This window comes from Tachysurus fulvidraco, chromosome 3 (genome assembly GCF_022655615.1).
Source record: "Tachysurus fulvidraco isolate hzauxx_2018 chromosome 3, HZAU_PFXX_2.0, whole genome shotgun sequence".
Taxonomy (NCBI): Eukaryota; Metazoa; Chordata; class Actinopteri; order Siluriformes; family Bagridae; genus Tachysurus; species Tachysurus fulvidraco.
In genome coordinates, this window is record NC_062520.1 from 17,603,304 (window position 1) to 17,619,243 (window position 15,940).

Below are 15,940 nucleotides of genomic sequence, written 5' to 3' on the forward strand. Positions count from 1 at the left end.
GCTGCTCCCAAAAGCTAGTCAGTCTTATTGGTGCTGCTGTGATGGTGTGACCATAAGCTGCTATTCCAGTTTTGTTAATGATTAATGAAGAAGCAAGCAAAGAGCCTCAAGTCAGAACTCAGACCTTTTGTAAGAAAATAACATATAAAGATTCATTGAATGTTATAATAATGTAGTACCAACATCAGCATAAACAGCTTGAGAATTAATAAATCATATTAAGTATTATGTTTCCATTGCTGTTATAATAGATGATACTTCAAAAGGTTGATCATTTAGACTACAGCAAAGTTCAGTTTACTGTCTGAATCTCAATCTATTGGTTTGATGACACGTGGTCTGCATGTTTTTCCCCTTTGAAGCAATACAGGAAGGTCTTAAACCACAAACTACTTCCTCTTAAGTACAAACGAAAGCCGTTTTAAAATCAGCAACTATGTTTTTCTTTTGTGTTAACAGTGTTATTTGACACCAAACTCAACCTCAAACACGCCATGACCTGCCTGGCTGCCGTGCTTCTTTTTCTTCTTCAGTCAATCTACAGGCCATGTCAAGCTCAAGAAAAGAGTACATAGCTTCCTTCTTTCTAAATACTAATTCTGTATAGGTTTTTAGCTTTACATAATTTAACTTGATATCAAATGTGTGATTGAGTAGTGTCTTTCTTCAGTTTGTGTCTATGTAGCAAATGTTCTCCATGTCTTTGTGTGTGTTGTGTCTTTTAAGGTTCTCTGCATTTTGTTGGTATTGGAGACTGGGGTGGCATTCCCTTCTCTCCTTTCTACACAGCTCAAGAGCAGAAGATAGCTCAGGAAATGGGTAGAGTGGCTAAAAGTGTGGGCTTGGACTTTGTCTTGAGTTTGGGAGATCACTTTTACTACAGTGGAGTCAAGGACATTGATGATATACGCTTCAAGGTCTGTCATCATCATTCATGACAGGAGATATGGCAAAAAAAATGTGAACCGCAAATTGTAAATTGTGAAAAGTTGTAAAATGTAAATTGTGAACATTTACATTTATGCATCAGTCAGCAAATACTTGTAACCAAAGGAAATACAACTATGCAAATGAGGGTTAAGTTCCTTCCTCATAGACTGTTACAGCTCTGGTGGAGGGCTTCCAATCAGCAGTCCACAGCCCTAGCCCCAGAGCCACCACTGCCCTATGCTTGGGTTTATTTCTGTCTTGCTGTCAAATTTGTAAATGCTAACATGACTTGTTTTAGGATTTTTGCAGTAACAACTGGATTTTGTTTTTATATTTTAAAAGATGTGATCAAATGGATGATTTAATAAGAGTGTGCATAGGTGGGGCAGCATTCAAATGTTTAATTATCACTCATGACATGCTGCTAACAAAAGTATGATAAACACGCCATCTAGTGGAAGTTGAGTTAAAGGAACAATTTCACTATTTACAGATTTACCCCCCCCCCCCCCCCCCATTTTGTTCAGGACTATAATAATGTGAGTACCTACAGAGAATTGGTTGTGAATGTCACTCTTTCTGCTTTCAGGCAACATTTGAAGGTGTATTTTCTCATCCAGCTCTGATTGCTGTTCCATGGTATCTGGTGGCAGGGAATCATGATCACTTAGGAAATGTGTCCGCTCAAATCGCCTATTCATCCAGATCAGAGAGGTGGTGAGTGTGTGCCATCGATTGACCTTCCTCAGCTGTAGCCTCACAACATGTAGCATGCTGTCTAGGTTTCTCGTAAGAGTTGCCCAACAATATTCATACTGTTATATACCGTTCTGTTATTCCATAGGCATTTCCCTGAACTCTATTATGAGCTGAAATTTAAGATTCCTCGCACCAACATCACCATGACCATCCTGATGATAGATACAGTAGTATTGTGTGGGAACACTTACGACAAAGACCAACCCCAAGAACCAGAGGACCTCACATCTGCAGAACAACAGTTTGAGTGGATCAAGAAGATGCTTCAAAACACTAAGTAAGATTTGCCAATTCTGAATGAAGCAAGACACTCATGTTAATTGAACAAACAGAAGTTATAGCACAGCCTAGGACTTAAATGAAAGTCTGCTTAAGTACCTGAAGGTAAACCACAGAATTTTAAGAAATGTGATGACCGAGCTGGAAAAAAAAATTCTTTAACAGAATTAATGAGTCCTTTAAAAGGAATACGAGGACCACACTATTCTCCATACACACATCCACACAAGCATTCATGAGGACAAACTGTGACCAAATAGCACAATGTTCACACAAGCATATCTGATTTCCTGAAAATGTATAGTACTGTATAGACACACACAACACCAAGATAAAGCATGATTAAAAATGTATTGCATAACTTTAAAAAATGTACTTGGTATATCTTCAAGACTTCTTCAGTTTGCCTTCAGATGTAAGATTAAACATGTTCTATGACCTTGACCTACTGGTGCAAGATAATTAGAATATTTTGATGACTCAGAACGTAAAGAATGTACACTGAACCAAAACGTTTTTATGATCTGTTTTAGATCTGATTATGTGGTTGTGGCTGGTCATTACCCTGTGTGGTCCATTGGTCATCATGGTCCTACTCGCTGTCTGGTAGAGAAGCTCAGACCACTGCTGAAGAAGTACAATGTCACTTTATATCTCAGTGGTCATGATCATGATTTACAGGTGAACACCTTTTTAATCAACTGTACTTCACATTGTAGTGGATCATCATCTAGAATACTTTCTTTTATCTTCCCTTTAGTTTATTAGAGAAGAGGATGGAAGTTCATTTGTCGTCAGCGGGAGCGGAGATGTCCTGAACAACTCCACTTACCACAGCAAGAGCTTCCCTTCATCTTGGCAAGTGTTTTCTAGTGCAGTGAATCAGACTTTAGGTGGTTTTGTATACTTTGAGGTGACAGAGAACAAGATGTTAGTTAATTACCTGCAGTTAGATGGTAAGTGTTTGTATCAGACCTCTTTGAATAAACGAACCACATGATAGACTAATAATGAAGTGGCTCTGAATGAACTCAGCAAAACAGTTTCACTTAACTAGTCTCACTGCACCTGATCTATCATATTGCATATATAGTAATGTTGTCAACTGTTTTAAACCACATTTCTTTTCAAAATTCTTCATGTCAAATCATAGTGAAACACTGTCATGCTTTTTGACATTCGTTACATTGATGTTTAGTTAAGGACAATGAAATGACAGAATTTTTGGAATTGTTCACTAGTCAGAATCTCGGTGTGTGTGCCCGTCTGTATGGCTGAAACAGTGTAAAAAGCAATAAACACAGATCTACATGATCTTGAAAAATTTATTTTGAAGTTCAAAATGAAATGAAAAGCTTTGTACCCTTTTCTACATATTTCACATTTTTGCCAGTTGTCTAACAAAAGATTTGTGTAGTGTATGTATGTTTATATGTAATGTAAATCTCTCCACTGTATATTTTACAAACAATATACAAACAACAATAATAAAACAATAAATATGATTTTACTATAAACTAATATACATATATCACTTATCTAAAGCTAGAAAAATAAAATATCTATTATAAAAGTAGTTCTGTTGTTACAAAAGACAGTGCTTATTAAATATAAAATACAGTAGATAATCCCAATGATTGAATGTACCGATGGAAAAAAAAAAGAACATCTGCAAACACCCATTAGTAAATTCTATGTGTAATGTTTATCTTGTTTAGTTTCACAGAAACTACATGATTTACAGTTTTACACTGTATTGTTGCAATAAGTGTGATTTGAAAGGGTGAGTCCAGTTCTGTACCATGCTTTCCCATGAGTGTGAGTTTATGAGTGCAGAGAAGTTCTCACACGCCCTTTAAAGGTACTCCCTCTTTTCCTCTAGTTTTTGCTTCCCGACGTTGTTTGCTGCAAATAACTATGGCAGCAATCACAGCTGAGATTATGGCAATGATGAAAAGTATACCTCCACCGATTACTGCAGGGCTGTAATCTAATGGAAGTAAATAAAAAGGAAAAGTTTATTTAGAGGGTTTTAACCATATTTTGACATAAACACAAACACAGTGTATTTGTACAAAAAAAAATAACATCTTGGATTGGTTTGGTTGTCTGCCTGACAAACTATCAGTAACCTGGTAAATTTAATGATTAGATGAGACTGCAGTCTCATAGGTTAAAGCCATTTGTAAAGTTACATGTTACTCCTTTTGTTCTGTTCTCACTAGACAGCAGTTGAGAGCACAAACACTATACCTTAAAACTCTTTAGAATACAGAAAACTTTACCATTTACATTACTTACATTACCATTAATTTTAACATCCATGTGACAAACTATTTTTAACATTTAAAAATAAATTGATATATTTGTTTCCCACAAACATATCATTGGTCTTAAACCACAATGCCAGTCTTTAAAAATGTGAAATCAACTTTCTGAGAATTATTTGTGCTGCAATGGAGCATTGTCATAAATATACCTTCAACTCTATGAACAGGTAAGCACTGTATAATGATAACTAAATATTTAGAGACACACTGTATGAGCTTACCATTTAAAATAGATGGGTCCACTTCTGAAGAGCACTGAACCTGACTTAACTCTCCATATTTGTTAATACTCCGGGAGGGAAGGTAAACTTGCACACTGAAGCAGTAACTCTCTCCTCTGTCCAGATCTGTGAGCTCTATCTTTCTGCTTGCATCTTCACTTATCTTCAGTTTCTGAAAAATAAGAAAAAATGCATTGTATGTTTTTATACAATATCCTATTGTATTTTACAACTGATGTAGCAGATAATACTTTCTGGCTTCTTTTCAAATTACACTGCAATATCGAAAGAGATAAAGATCCAAATATATGACATTCCTACATGTCTGCAAGTTTGAGATAGACCAGGCAAAAATAACCAGTTTCCTGAATTTTTTCCCACATTATAGGATATGGATATAAGAAAGCACTGCAAAGCTTTCTTTCCTTTCCCACATCCAGCCACATCCAGTGTAAAAAAATACAGAAAACTATTTTTTCCATTAACAATTCAAACTTTTCCCCTTAAAAATTAAAATACAATCATCAATTTTTGATTTGTTGCAACCATCAGAACATTTATTACAACACAAATTGTCCTGTATTCAAATAAATTAATTATATAAACTGTTTTACTGCTTAACACAATTTAGTTTTTTGTAAAAAAGGTTTTACATTCTTTTTCCTGTCCATGTGAATCAGCTGACAGCTGCTATAATGTGGTATAAATTTAGTGTATAAATATGAGTTACTTCACTGCTCTTGAACATCACAGTAACATCAGATATAAGGAATAAAGTTTTAACAGAAAAACTTCTGCTGACTGGAGCAGTAGAAATATGTGTTAAACAGGGACATCTTCAAACACCAGAAACTTACTGGATTAACAATTTTTGTATTAAACACTCTCATTTAATAATTAGCATTAAGATATATGTCATCCCTTACCTTTCCTGAGCTCTTGGCTTTACTGTAAGTGACCTGGTATCGCAGATCATTTTTAAATATATCCTGAACCGTTAGCTGCCTTTTCTGTTCATCAAAAACTGCTGTTAGGATATCTTCTATGTTCAGGATTATCTTCCGTTCCTCATTCCTCATCTCAAAATTAAATGTAGGACTGCCGATGATGGCTAGACAAAAGTGGGACATAAATAAGAATGTAATCATTTTTAATTCTTTTTCATTAATAAACAGCATAAAATATATGGCATGAACCAAATATTTTAGATAAACGTACTGTCTTGATAGGGGCAGAAAAGCTCAGATGCTGTGCGGGGGAATTCAATGAGATCAGAGGACATGCCCTTCAAAGCTTCGGACAGAACATCTGCACTGTACTTGCTTTTTAGCTCTGTGAGTACAGCTGTGAGATCACATACGGTTTCTGTCGTCTGTATGCAGTGACTGGCCCTTTGATTGTCCTCACCAAGTCTGGAAACATGATATTGTGCTGAGTTAAAAACCCAAAAGCTTTCAAGTAACTGAAACATGTTGAGACAAGCAAAGGGTGTGGATTTTCGCAGTAACTACTGTATACATTATGCATTAATGCTGTACCTGATCAAAATTGCTAACAGAGAATATTCATAGCTTAATCTTCACCCTCAGCTTGCATGGTGCTAATTACCCTTTTAATTAAGGTCTTAGCTTATTATTTAGTCATTCATCATAAATCAAATTATTCACTAACTATGCATTATGCAGTAACAACAATGAAACCTACAGGAAGGAAAACTGATTAAAGGTCCACTGACCCTTGGATGATTAAGGGGTTAAATTAATATATAAAGCAATAGTATCAGATATTATTTACAAGACATGCAAAGAAGGTCCTTTTAAAAAGACTGTATATAGAAGTAACATATTTGCCTGTCCCTGATAGTGAATAATTCCCAAAGACAGGAAAATAGCACCTTTTTAGCATAGATAACAGTTATATCTCCATTACAGACAGAATTAAAATAATTTTAAAATATTAATCTTAATTCAATCATTTTCAATAAACACTTCATGCAGGTCATGGTTGCCATTCCAGGGACACACCCTGAATGTGAAGCCAATCCACTGCAGGACACTATGCACACACATTGCCTATGAGCAATTAAGCACAACCAGAGCACCTACTTTAAGTGGAACAAAAACCAGTAAACATGAGGAGGACAGAAGCCCCGGGACCCTGGAGCTGTGGGGCAGCAACACTACCATATGTGCAACCAATGCCTCCACCCCCTTAAGTTTAACTACATCATTTTAATACTTTTTATTTTACAAATTCCTCTATACAAGAATTGTATATAAAGAACCAGAACAAGATGGACAAGGGTCAACTTAATGAGACAATTATAGTCGAGAGAGTGAGAGAGTGAGAGAGAGAGAGAGAGAGAGAGAGAGAGAGAGAGAGAGAGAGATTCACTAAGTAACATCTATGTGCTTAATGGGTCCTTAATGTTCTTTACAAAGACCTCAGTAATAAAAGTAAGCTGGTCTATTTGTTGTACAGAGAATTAAAACAGTCCGTGTAGCTTTTACTAACACATCAGTACAGTAGGTCTGTATCATCAGACATGAAACATGTTTCTTACTTTGAATATTCCACAGTGTAGGAATAGTTGGTTGGTTTCGGTGTCCATGTTAATAACGTCTTGAAATTGAAAGAAACCCAAGTGACATTCTGAGCCTTTGGGAAAGAGTCTGCACACAGGAAAAGACACAAAGCTAAACAAAACCGGACATTATGACTGGCCACGTGAAAAGCTCAAACCAGACCTACACGAAATATTCGCTAATTATATGAATTAAAAAGGAAAGACACAGCCGTCTAGTCGGCAGCACATCTTACTGGAACTCACCTGAAAGTGAGACGTTCAGGAAACACGAACGAAGAAGCAACATTATTAGGAAATAAGTGATGAGCAGAACTTTCTCTTTTGGTTTGTTACATTTATAATGGCAGAAAGCAATGACAGAATGGATGGTACGTTTTGTTACAAAGCAATAGACAAGAGATACGAAAAGATATTTTTTCTTGTAACGGTAGATGTTTTAGTATAAATAAATCATTTTCTTAATTAGTTTTTTTTAAATAAAGTACTACATGTATGAAATGAAAAAATAATTGAATTAAAATAATTAAAATGGAAAAACAAATGCTTATTCAACAGATGAGCCTACTTTATATGGTATCCTTATCATTAAATGCTTAACACAAAATAGCTTAATAATCAGGCAAGGTTGTCATAAATATACCTTCAACTCTATGAACAGGTAAGCACTGTACAATGATAACTAAATATTTAGAGACACACTGTATGAGCTTACCATTTAAAATAGATGGGTCCACTTCTGAAGAGCACTGAACCTGACTTAACTCTCCATATTTGTTAATACTCCGGGAGGGAAGGTAAACTTGCACACTGAAGCAGTAACTCTCTCCTCTGTCCAGATCTGTGAGCTCTATCTTTCTGCTTGTACTTATCTTCAGTTTCTGAAAAATAAGAAAAAATGCATTGTATGTTTTTATACAATATCCTATTGTATTTTACAACTGATGTAGCAGATGATACTTTCTGGCTTCTTTTCAAATTACACTGCAATATCGAAAGAGATAAAGATCCAAATATATGACATTCCTACATGTCTGCAAGTTTGAGATAGACCAGGCAAAAATAACCAGTTTCCTGAATTTTTTCCCACATTATAGGATATGGATATAAGAAAGCACTGCAAAGCTTTCTTTCCTTTCCCACATCCAGCCACATCCAGTGTAAAAAAAATACAGAAAACTATTTTTTCCATTAACAATTCAAACTTTTCCCCTTAAAAATTAAAATACAATCATCAATTTTTGATTTGTTGCAACCATCAGAACATTTATTACAACACAAATTGTCCTGTATTCAAATAAATTAATTATATAAACTGTTTTACTGCTTAACACAATTTAGTTTTTTGTAAAAAAGGTTTTACATTCTTTTTCCTGTCCATGTGAATCAGCTGACAGCTGCTATAATGTGGTATAAATTTAGTGTATAAATATGAGTTACTTCACTGCTCTTGAACATCACAGTAACATCAGATATAAGGAATAAAGTTTTAACAGAAAAACTTCTGCTGACTGGAGCAGTAGAAATATGTGTTAAACAGGGACATCTTCAAACACCAGAAACTTACTGGATTAACAATTTTTGTATTAAACACTCTCATTTAATAATTAGCATTAAGATATATGTCATCCCTTACCTTTCCTGAGCTCTTGGCTTTACTGTAAGTGACCTGGTATCGCAGATCATTTTTAAATATATCCTGAACCGTTAGCTGCCTTTTCTGTTCATCAAAAACTGCTGTTAGGATATCTTCTATGTTCAGGATTATCTTCCGTTCCTCATTCCTCATCTCAAAATTAAATGTAGGACTGCCGATGATGGCTAGACAAAAGTGGGACATAAATAAGAATGTAATCATTTTTAATTCTTTTTCATTAATAAACAGCATAAAATATATGGCATGAACCAAATATTTTAGATAAACGTACTGTCTTGATAGGGGCAGAAAAGCTCAGATGCTGTGCGGGGGAATTCAATGAGATCAGAGGACATGCCCTTCAAAGCTTCGGACAGAACATCTGCACTGTACTTGCTTTTTAGCTCTGTGAGTACAGCTGTGAGATCACATACGGTTTCTGTCGTCTGTATGCAGTGACTGGCCCTTTGATTGTCCTCACCAAGTCTGGAAACATGATATTGTGCTGAGTTAAAAACCCAAAAGCTTTCAAGTAACTGAAACATGTTGAGACAAGCAAAGGGTGTGGATTTTCGCAGTAACTACTGTATACATTATGCATTAATGCTGTACCTGATCAAAATTGCTAACAGAGAATATTCATAGCTTAATCTTCACCCTCAGCTTGCATGGTGCTAATTACCCTTTTAATTAAGGTCTTAGCTTATTATTTAGTCATTCATCATAAATCAAATTATTCACTAACTATGCATTATGCAGTAACAACAATGAAACCTACAGGAAGGAAAACTGATTAAAGGTCCACTGACCCTTGGATGATTAAGGGGTTAAATTAATATATAAAGCAATAGTATCAGATATTATTTACAAGACATGCAAAGAAGGTCCTTTTAAAAAGACTGTATATAGAAGTAACATATTTGCCTGTCCCTGATAGTGAATAATTCCCAAAGACAGGAAAATAGCACCTTTTTAGCATAGATAACAGTTATATCTCCATTACAGACAGAATTAAAATAATTTTAAAATATTAATCTTAATTCAATCATTTTCAATAAACACTTCATGCAGGTCATGGTTGCCATTCCAGGGACACACCCTGAATGTGAAGCCAATCCACTGCAGGACACTATGCACACACATTGCCTATGAGCAATTAAGCACAACCAGAGCACCTACTTTAAGTGGAACAAAAACCAGTAAACATGAGGAGGACAGAAGCCCCGGGACCCTGGAGCTGTGGGGCAGCAACACTACCATATGTGCAACCAATGCCTCCACCCCCTTAAGTTTAACTACATCATTTTAATACTTTTTATTTTACAAATTCCTCTATACAAGAATTGTATATAAAGAACCAGAACAAGATGGACAAGGGTCAACTTAATGAGACAATTATAGTCGAGAGAGAGTGAGAGAGTGAGAGAGAGAGAGAGAGAGAGAGAGAGAGAGAGATTCACTAAGTAACATCTATGTGCTTAATGGGTCCTTAATGTTCTTTACAAAGACCTCAGTAATAAAAGTAAGCTGGTCTATTTGTTGTACAGAGAATTAAAACAGTCCGTGTAGCTTTTACTAACACATCAGTACAGTAGGTCTGTATCATCAGACATGAAACATGTTTCTTACTTTGAATATTCCACAGTGTAGGAATAGTTGGTTGGTTTCGGTGTCCATGTTAATAACGTCTTGAAATTGAAAGAAACCCAAGTGACATTCTGAGCCTTTGGGAAAGAGTCTGCACACAGGAAAAGACACAAAGCTAAACAAAACCGGACATTATGACTGGCCACGTGAAAAGCTCAAACCAGACCTACACGAAATATTCGCTAATTATATGAATTAAAAAGGAAAGACACAGCCGTCTAGTCGGCAGCACATCTTACTGGAACTCACCTGAAAGTGAGACGTTCAGGAAACACAACAGCAACACAGGAACAAAGCTCCACTGTCCAGTGCCCTTCATTTTATTCCCACGAGGTTGAGGATATATAAACTGCTTAAATCAATTCAATCAATCTTCTATAAGAAGGTGAAACTCCTGTTGTGGTATTTAGACGGTGCTGGTTATGTGCGCTTGGGTTATTGCGCTCTATAAGTAATGCGCTGGTGTTTGGAGCTGGATATAAATCTGGGAGTGAAGCAGTCATAGGCTACAATAAAGCACGTACATGGTGACCATATATGGTCATCCGTTCAGATTCCGTGCGCTCTGAGACTTCTTATTAGAGGGATTTTCCATATAGTTTCTGATTTTAAGCCAATGATAAATAATATTCCATGTAATTTAGAATTTCTAACTTGCCAGGTCAAAAAGATGTATAAGCGGTGGTGGTAAAAGTGATTCATATCATTTTATATTGGATATAAACAAATTTTCTGTCTTTTTTTTTTTTTTTTTTTTTTTTTTTTTGGAAATGATGGAACTTATAAAATGATGAACTTTTTTTCTAAGTGTTGTTTGTTTGTTTGTTACAAAAGAATGAGAAACTGCGTTATATTCTCATTATTATCACTAGTATCCCAATAATTCTATCCAGAACAAACATTTTGAGGTTTTGGTTTATTTGCACGTGTGCGTGTACATGTGTGGGTTTGGGTGTGAACTCCAGCATAAAAAAGATTCAGTGATGTCTGAAATATGAATGTACTTCATGGTACACTAAGCACGTAGACGAAACAAACATTTCCCAGCATAGCTTCACATTGGATCTGAGCCGGAACAGACACACAGAACATAGTAAGCTAATAGAGCTTTATCTTTATACAGATTCTTGTTTAGTGTGCAATCACAAGAACCAGCCATTAAGCAATGCTTACATTTTCATTGTTAAATTATAAACCATATATTATTTAAGTGTTTTAGCATTAGGCTGTGATTTAGCAGTAGGCTGACTAGAACGTGTTATTGGACCTTAGTAATGTTCAACACATTGTTGTGAATGTCATGTATCTTTATTTGCTGGTACAGCAAGTTCCAACTCTCTAACATGGTCGAGAACTATAGTTGAAGCAAATCTGTAATCTAAATCTACCTATCATATACAATATGGTCTCATTCCTTAAATTCCTTTATGAATACATAAGGGATTTAAAAATTGTACCAGCAGGAAAAATAATACAGTCACCGGTTCCAAAAATTTCAATTACAGTCATCCAAATGTATTAAATTAATTTAGGCCTATTCTGAGCATGCTATTCATGTATAAATTCACTACATTATGGTTTTGTCTTATTTAAGCAATGCTCATTTTTACTAATCCTTTCCCATAAAACCCTTCACAAGAGAATGTGACTGACTCACTGGCACTGTGAACAGCTCTATGTGCCAGTCTTTGCCTATTCAGGAGTTTATGCTAATTAGAAAGTGGATGCTTCTTGCGTGTGGTTTTGCATGCTAAAGTCCTTATTATACACAGCAGCCCAAGGAATACTCAAGTAAGGTTTGCTGAGTGAACAGAAAAGAGAAATTGTTATATTTCTTACCTACTTCTTTGTAATTGTGCATATTTCAGTTGGATTCTAATCATTATATTCAGCTATGTAATAATGCAAACAAGATTTTTGTATTTTTATGAACCATTATAATATCAAATCCTTGAGTAATCAGGGCTGAAAAAAAGGCTGCTCCATAGATGAAACAGGAAACCCAATAACATAAAAGACTGAGATGATAGTCCAGACTATTTATTGATCAAGAAATATTTCATGTCCTATATTGAATCTAAACTCTCTAGCTCAGACAATACACTTTACACACAGTTCCCAAATATCCCACACTACTAAGGATAACTGAAACAATTAGATGATTCTGTCTAAAAACAGAACAGTGAGTACAGTGACGCATCCTGCCTTAATGTAATAGCCATTCACTGTTCCATTAGACAGTCCCATGTGGTGTACACATTTCAGCAGAGCAGTGTCTGAGAATAGTAAATATTCAGTATTAAGTAAATGTATTATTTAATATAAGAAGTAATGTTTTCTTAAGATTTTTACAAGAAGAACGAAGAAGCAACATTATTAGGAAATAAGTGATGAGCAGAACTTTCTCTTTTGGTTTGTTACATTTATAATGGTAGAAAGCAATGACAGAATGGATGGTACGTTTTGTTACAAAGCAATAGACAAGAGATACGAAAAGATATTTTTTCTTGTAATGGTAGATGTTTTAGTATAAATAAATCATTTTCTTAATTAGTTTTTTTTAAATAAAGTACTACATGTATGAAATGAAAAAATAATTGAATTAAAATAATTAAAATGGAAAAACAAATGCTTATTCAACAGATGAGCCTACTTTATATGGTATCCTTATCATTAAATGCTTAACACAAAATAGCTTAATAATCAGGCAAGGTTTGTAGAGATATGCCCATTTCACAGCTTAACATCTAACCTTCATAAAAATGTCTAGCTAATTAACCTAGCAAGCTACAAAAATGTTTGAAAAATACTGTTCTCAGTTAAATGGGACATGTAGTATCTTAGTGGTATAGTGATGAATTCAAAGTCCAAAGCCCTTAACCCCTCATCTCCTCAGTTGTGTAACTGAGATAAATGTATGTTGTGCTTGATAAAGGTGTCTGTCACATGCTGTAAATGTCTAAAATGTTTAGATTTGTTAGACATGTAAAAAGTAATCTGTGCAGTAAAAACTCAAGTAGTTTTTCATCTTTAGACAGTTAGACAACTCTTACTGCACTCAATTTTATGACCGCTACTTCTACTTCAACTCAAGTGAATGATGAAAATATCAGCAGGTTTTTCTTTTACTAATTTCAGTATAAAAGAATTCAAGATTTGTTACAGTAAATAAATGATGATTTCTTTTGCCCTTATACTTTCATTGTTTTATTCTAAGAAAATAAATTTTGCATGTCACCTTCTGCATAGTATACATAAAGTGGTATAAATTAGACTGAACTAAATTTCTAAATGTTTTCTTATATTAGAATTTTTTAAGTAAGATTTTCATTCTGAGGATTTTTATCTATCTATCTATCTATCTATCTATCTATCTATCTATCTATCTATCTATCTATCTATCTATCTATCTATCTGTCTGTCTGTCTGTCTGTCTGTCTGTCTGTCTGTCTGTCTGTCTGTCTGTCTGTCTGTCTGTCTGTCTGTCTGTCTGTCTGTCTGTCTGTCTGTCTGTCTGTCCGTCTGTCTGTCCGTCCGTCCGTCCGTCTATCTATCTATCTATCTATCTATCTATCTATTTATTATTTTATTTATTTAATTTTTTTAAAATCATATTAATGAAAAGTGCCTACGCATGTGCTCTGTAGTCTTGATGTGTGAATAAGAGAAAAGTATGCTGAAAAACAAGGGCCCAAATTCTGTTCCAATTGACTGCTCCACACTGAATCCTGTGTCTGAAATTTCCTTAACCTGTTGAAGCAATAATAAGATCTGGATGGGACGGGTATGAGCAGTGCAAACATCCTGTTATGCTGAGCTGTTTAAGTATTCTAAGCCAACACTGGTGCTATATAAACACAAGCTCTACCAAACCTGCTGTACATGTCAGAACCTTTGTTCTCTGCTTTTGCAATTTGGTAACAAGTCTTGTGGTATTTTAATGTGTCATTCTTGTCAGCATTGCAAGTGGAAACTTGTTACAATTTTGTCATAGGTTGTACATGAGTACCTTGGAAAGAGAGAGGTTGAGATCCAAATCCATCAGTAATTTTGTGGTTTGATTTTTCATGGTATTTATTTGTTAACATTATAGTGTGTTTTCCAGTCTTCCACATGAACAGGCCTGGAAGCACTTCAGTGCCACCTGCAATGTGTAACTCTAGCATTCCTTTTCAGTTAACACACTTTCCTGTTAGAGAGCTGTGTATTACTGACATCAAAGCATTTATTTGGCCAACACAGACAGACACCTCTGCAGCCACAGAGTCACATTGCATGCTGTTGATTTAAAGGTGCTCTTATCTCTGAGTTGGGAACAGATTCCTGATAAGAAGTGTACATTCCTCCCATTCAGGTGAAAGCATTCCTCTAAGTGCAGTATTGTTTTCACTGTTTTTTTTTTTTTAACTTATTATTGTTTCTGATCAGTCTCCTTTAGCTTTGTGCAGTGGCTAATAATAGTTGAATCTCAAGGAAGTGAAAATGACGTCATGATGTCTAGGTTAAGCATTGTACCAGATGTGCAGCATTTACCACAATGAAGACTATGAAATATAAACAACAGTGAGACTGTGGCAGAATACACAAATACAGATAGACACCAATGTAGATGTATTGCATGTTCCCATGCCCCTAATGTGTCCATTATCATAAGGAAGAATTTAAGTTCCCCCCCTGAATGGGTGGCAGATCAAAACCACATCTCTAAGCCTTATACATTGTTATTTTCAAAAGTTTTCAGAAATTCAGTCAAGATGAAAATGTTTGTACCCAACTGTGTTCCTCCACATGTGGTTCCAATTTGTAATTTGTGTGCTCAGGGGACTTTTTCTAATCACACTATTTTCAAGAATATTCACAAGCTCATGTAAGGCATTAAGGACTGGGTATTTGTGAAGAAAAAACTTTCTAATAGAAATGTTATCTCGTTTAAACATATCACAAATAAATAGAGGCTTATGTGTTATATAATAGAAAAAAATAGAATGCTGTTTGAACACTGAAAGAATCAATTAAAACATATATTTGGGTTTTAAGGCTTTGCCTTTACACATTTATATTACACATTATGAGTAGATGCAATAAAAGCAGAATTGTTCTTATTTATTTATATACTTAATTCCAATCTCTGGTATACACCCTGAAATGAACTTTTAAAGCTCTGGAATTTAATCTTCAGCCTCCTCTCACCAGGACGGTTTACTAATGTGTTTGTCAACTGTTTGTTCAAGCACTATTTTGTGCGGGAGTATTAGCTAGTCATTTACAGCATAAAAGGAGTAAACCTCTGTGGAGTGACAATTCATTCATTTCTCAGTGCCCCACCTTCTCTCTAAACATGTAAAACTCAGGCTGATACACAGAAATTAAATGAAGTAAAAAAAAAAAAAAGATAGCAAGATTCATACCAAAATAATAAAGTTATCATATATTATATGAATTACACATCCAAAGAATTTTGTGACTAGATTTTGCAATGCTCGGACATGCATGGGAGTGTTTTTCTTGGTGTATTTGGTACTGTGGACATCTAGCAAACAACATACATACCGTA

General features: G+C 35.0%; 2 protein-coding genes across 3 annotated transcripts; one reads left to right on the forward strand and one right to left on the reverse strand.

Moving 5' to 3' along the window:
* The first annotated feature begins 43 nt into the window (after positions 1-43).
* Positions 44-3,296, forward strand: acp5b (acid phosphatase 5b, tartrate resistant). Of its 2 annotated transcripts, none has more exons than XM_027149721.2 (7): positions 44-129; positions 460-567; positions 727-917; positions 1,520-1,647; positions 1,775-1,966; positions 2,502-2,649; positions 2,729-3,296. In XM_027149721.2, the coding sequence occupies exons 1-7, from the start codon at positions 78-80 to the stop codon at positions 2,966-2,968; spliced, it is 1,059 nt and encodes a 352-aa protein (XP_027005522.2). In that variant the 5' UTR covers positions 44-77; the 3' UTR covers positions 2,969-3,296. The 2 variants fall into 2 exon arrangements, with proteins under 2 accessions (XP_027005522.2, XP_047667590.1); XM_047811634.1 differs by lacking the exon at positions 44-129 and adding an exon at positions 329-374.
* f3a (coagulation factor IIIa) lies at positions 3,280-10,863 on the reverse strand. Its single transcript, XM_027149720.2, has 10 exons — positions 10,636-10,863; positions 10,369-10,477; positions 9,032-9,225; positions 8,740-8,924; positions 7,819-7,984; positions 7,083-7,191; positions 5,738-5,931; positions 5,446-5,630; positions 4,520-4,691; positions 3,280-3,958 (listed from the first exon to the last, which is right to left on the reverse strand). The coding sequence occupies exons 1-10, from the start codon at positions 10,703-10,705 to the stop codon at positions 3,813-3,815; spliced, it is 1,530 nt and encodes a 509-aa protein (XP_027005521.2). The 5' UTR covers positions 10,706-10,863; the 3' UTR covers positions 3,280-3,812.
* Between the last annotated feature and the right edge of the window lie 5,077 nt (positions 10,864-15,940).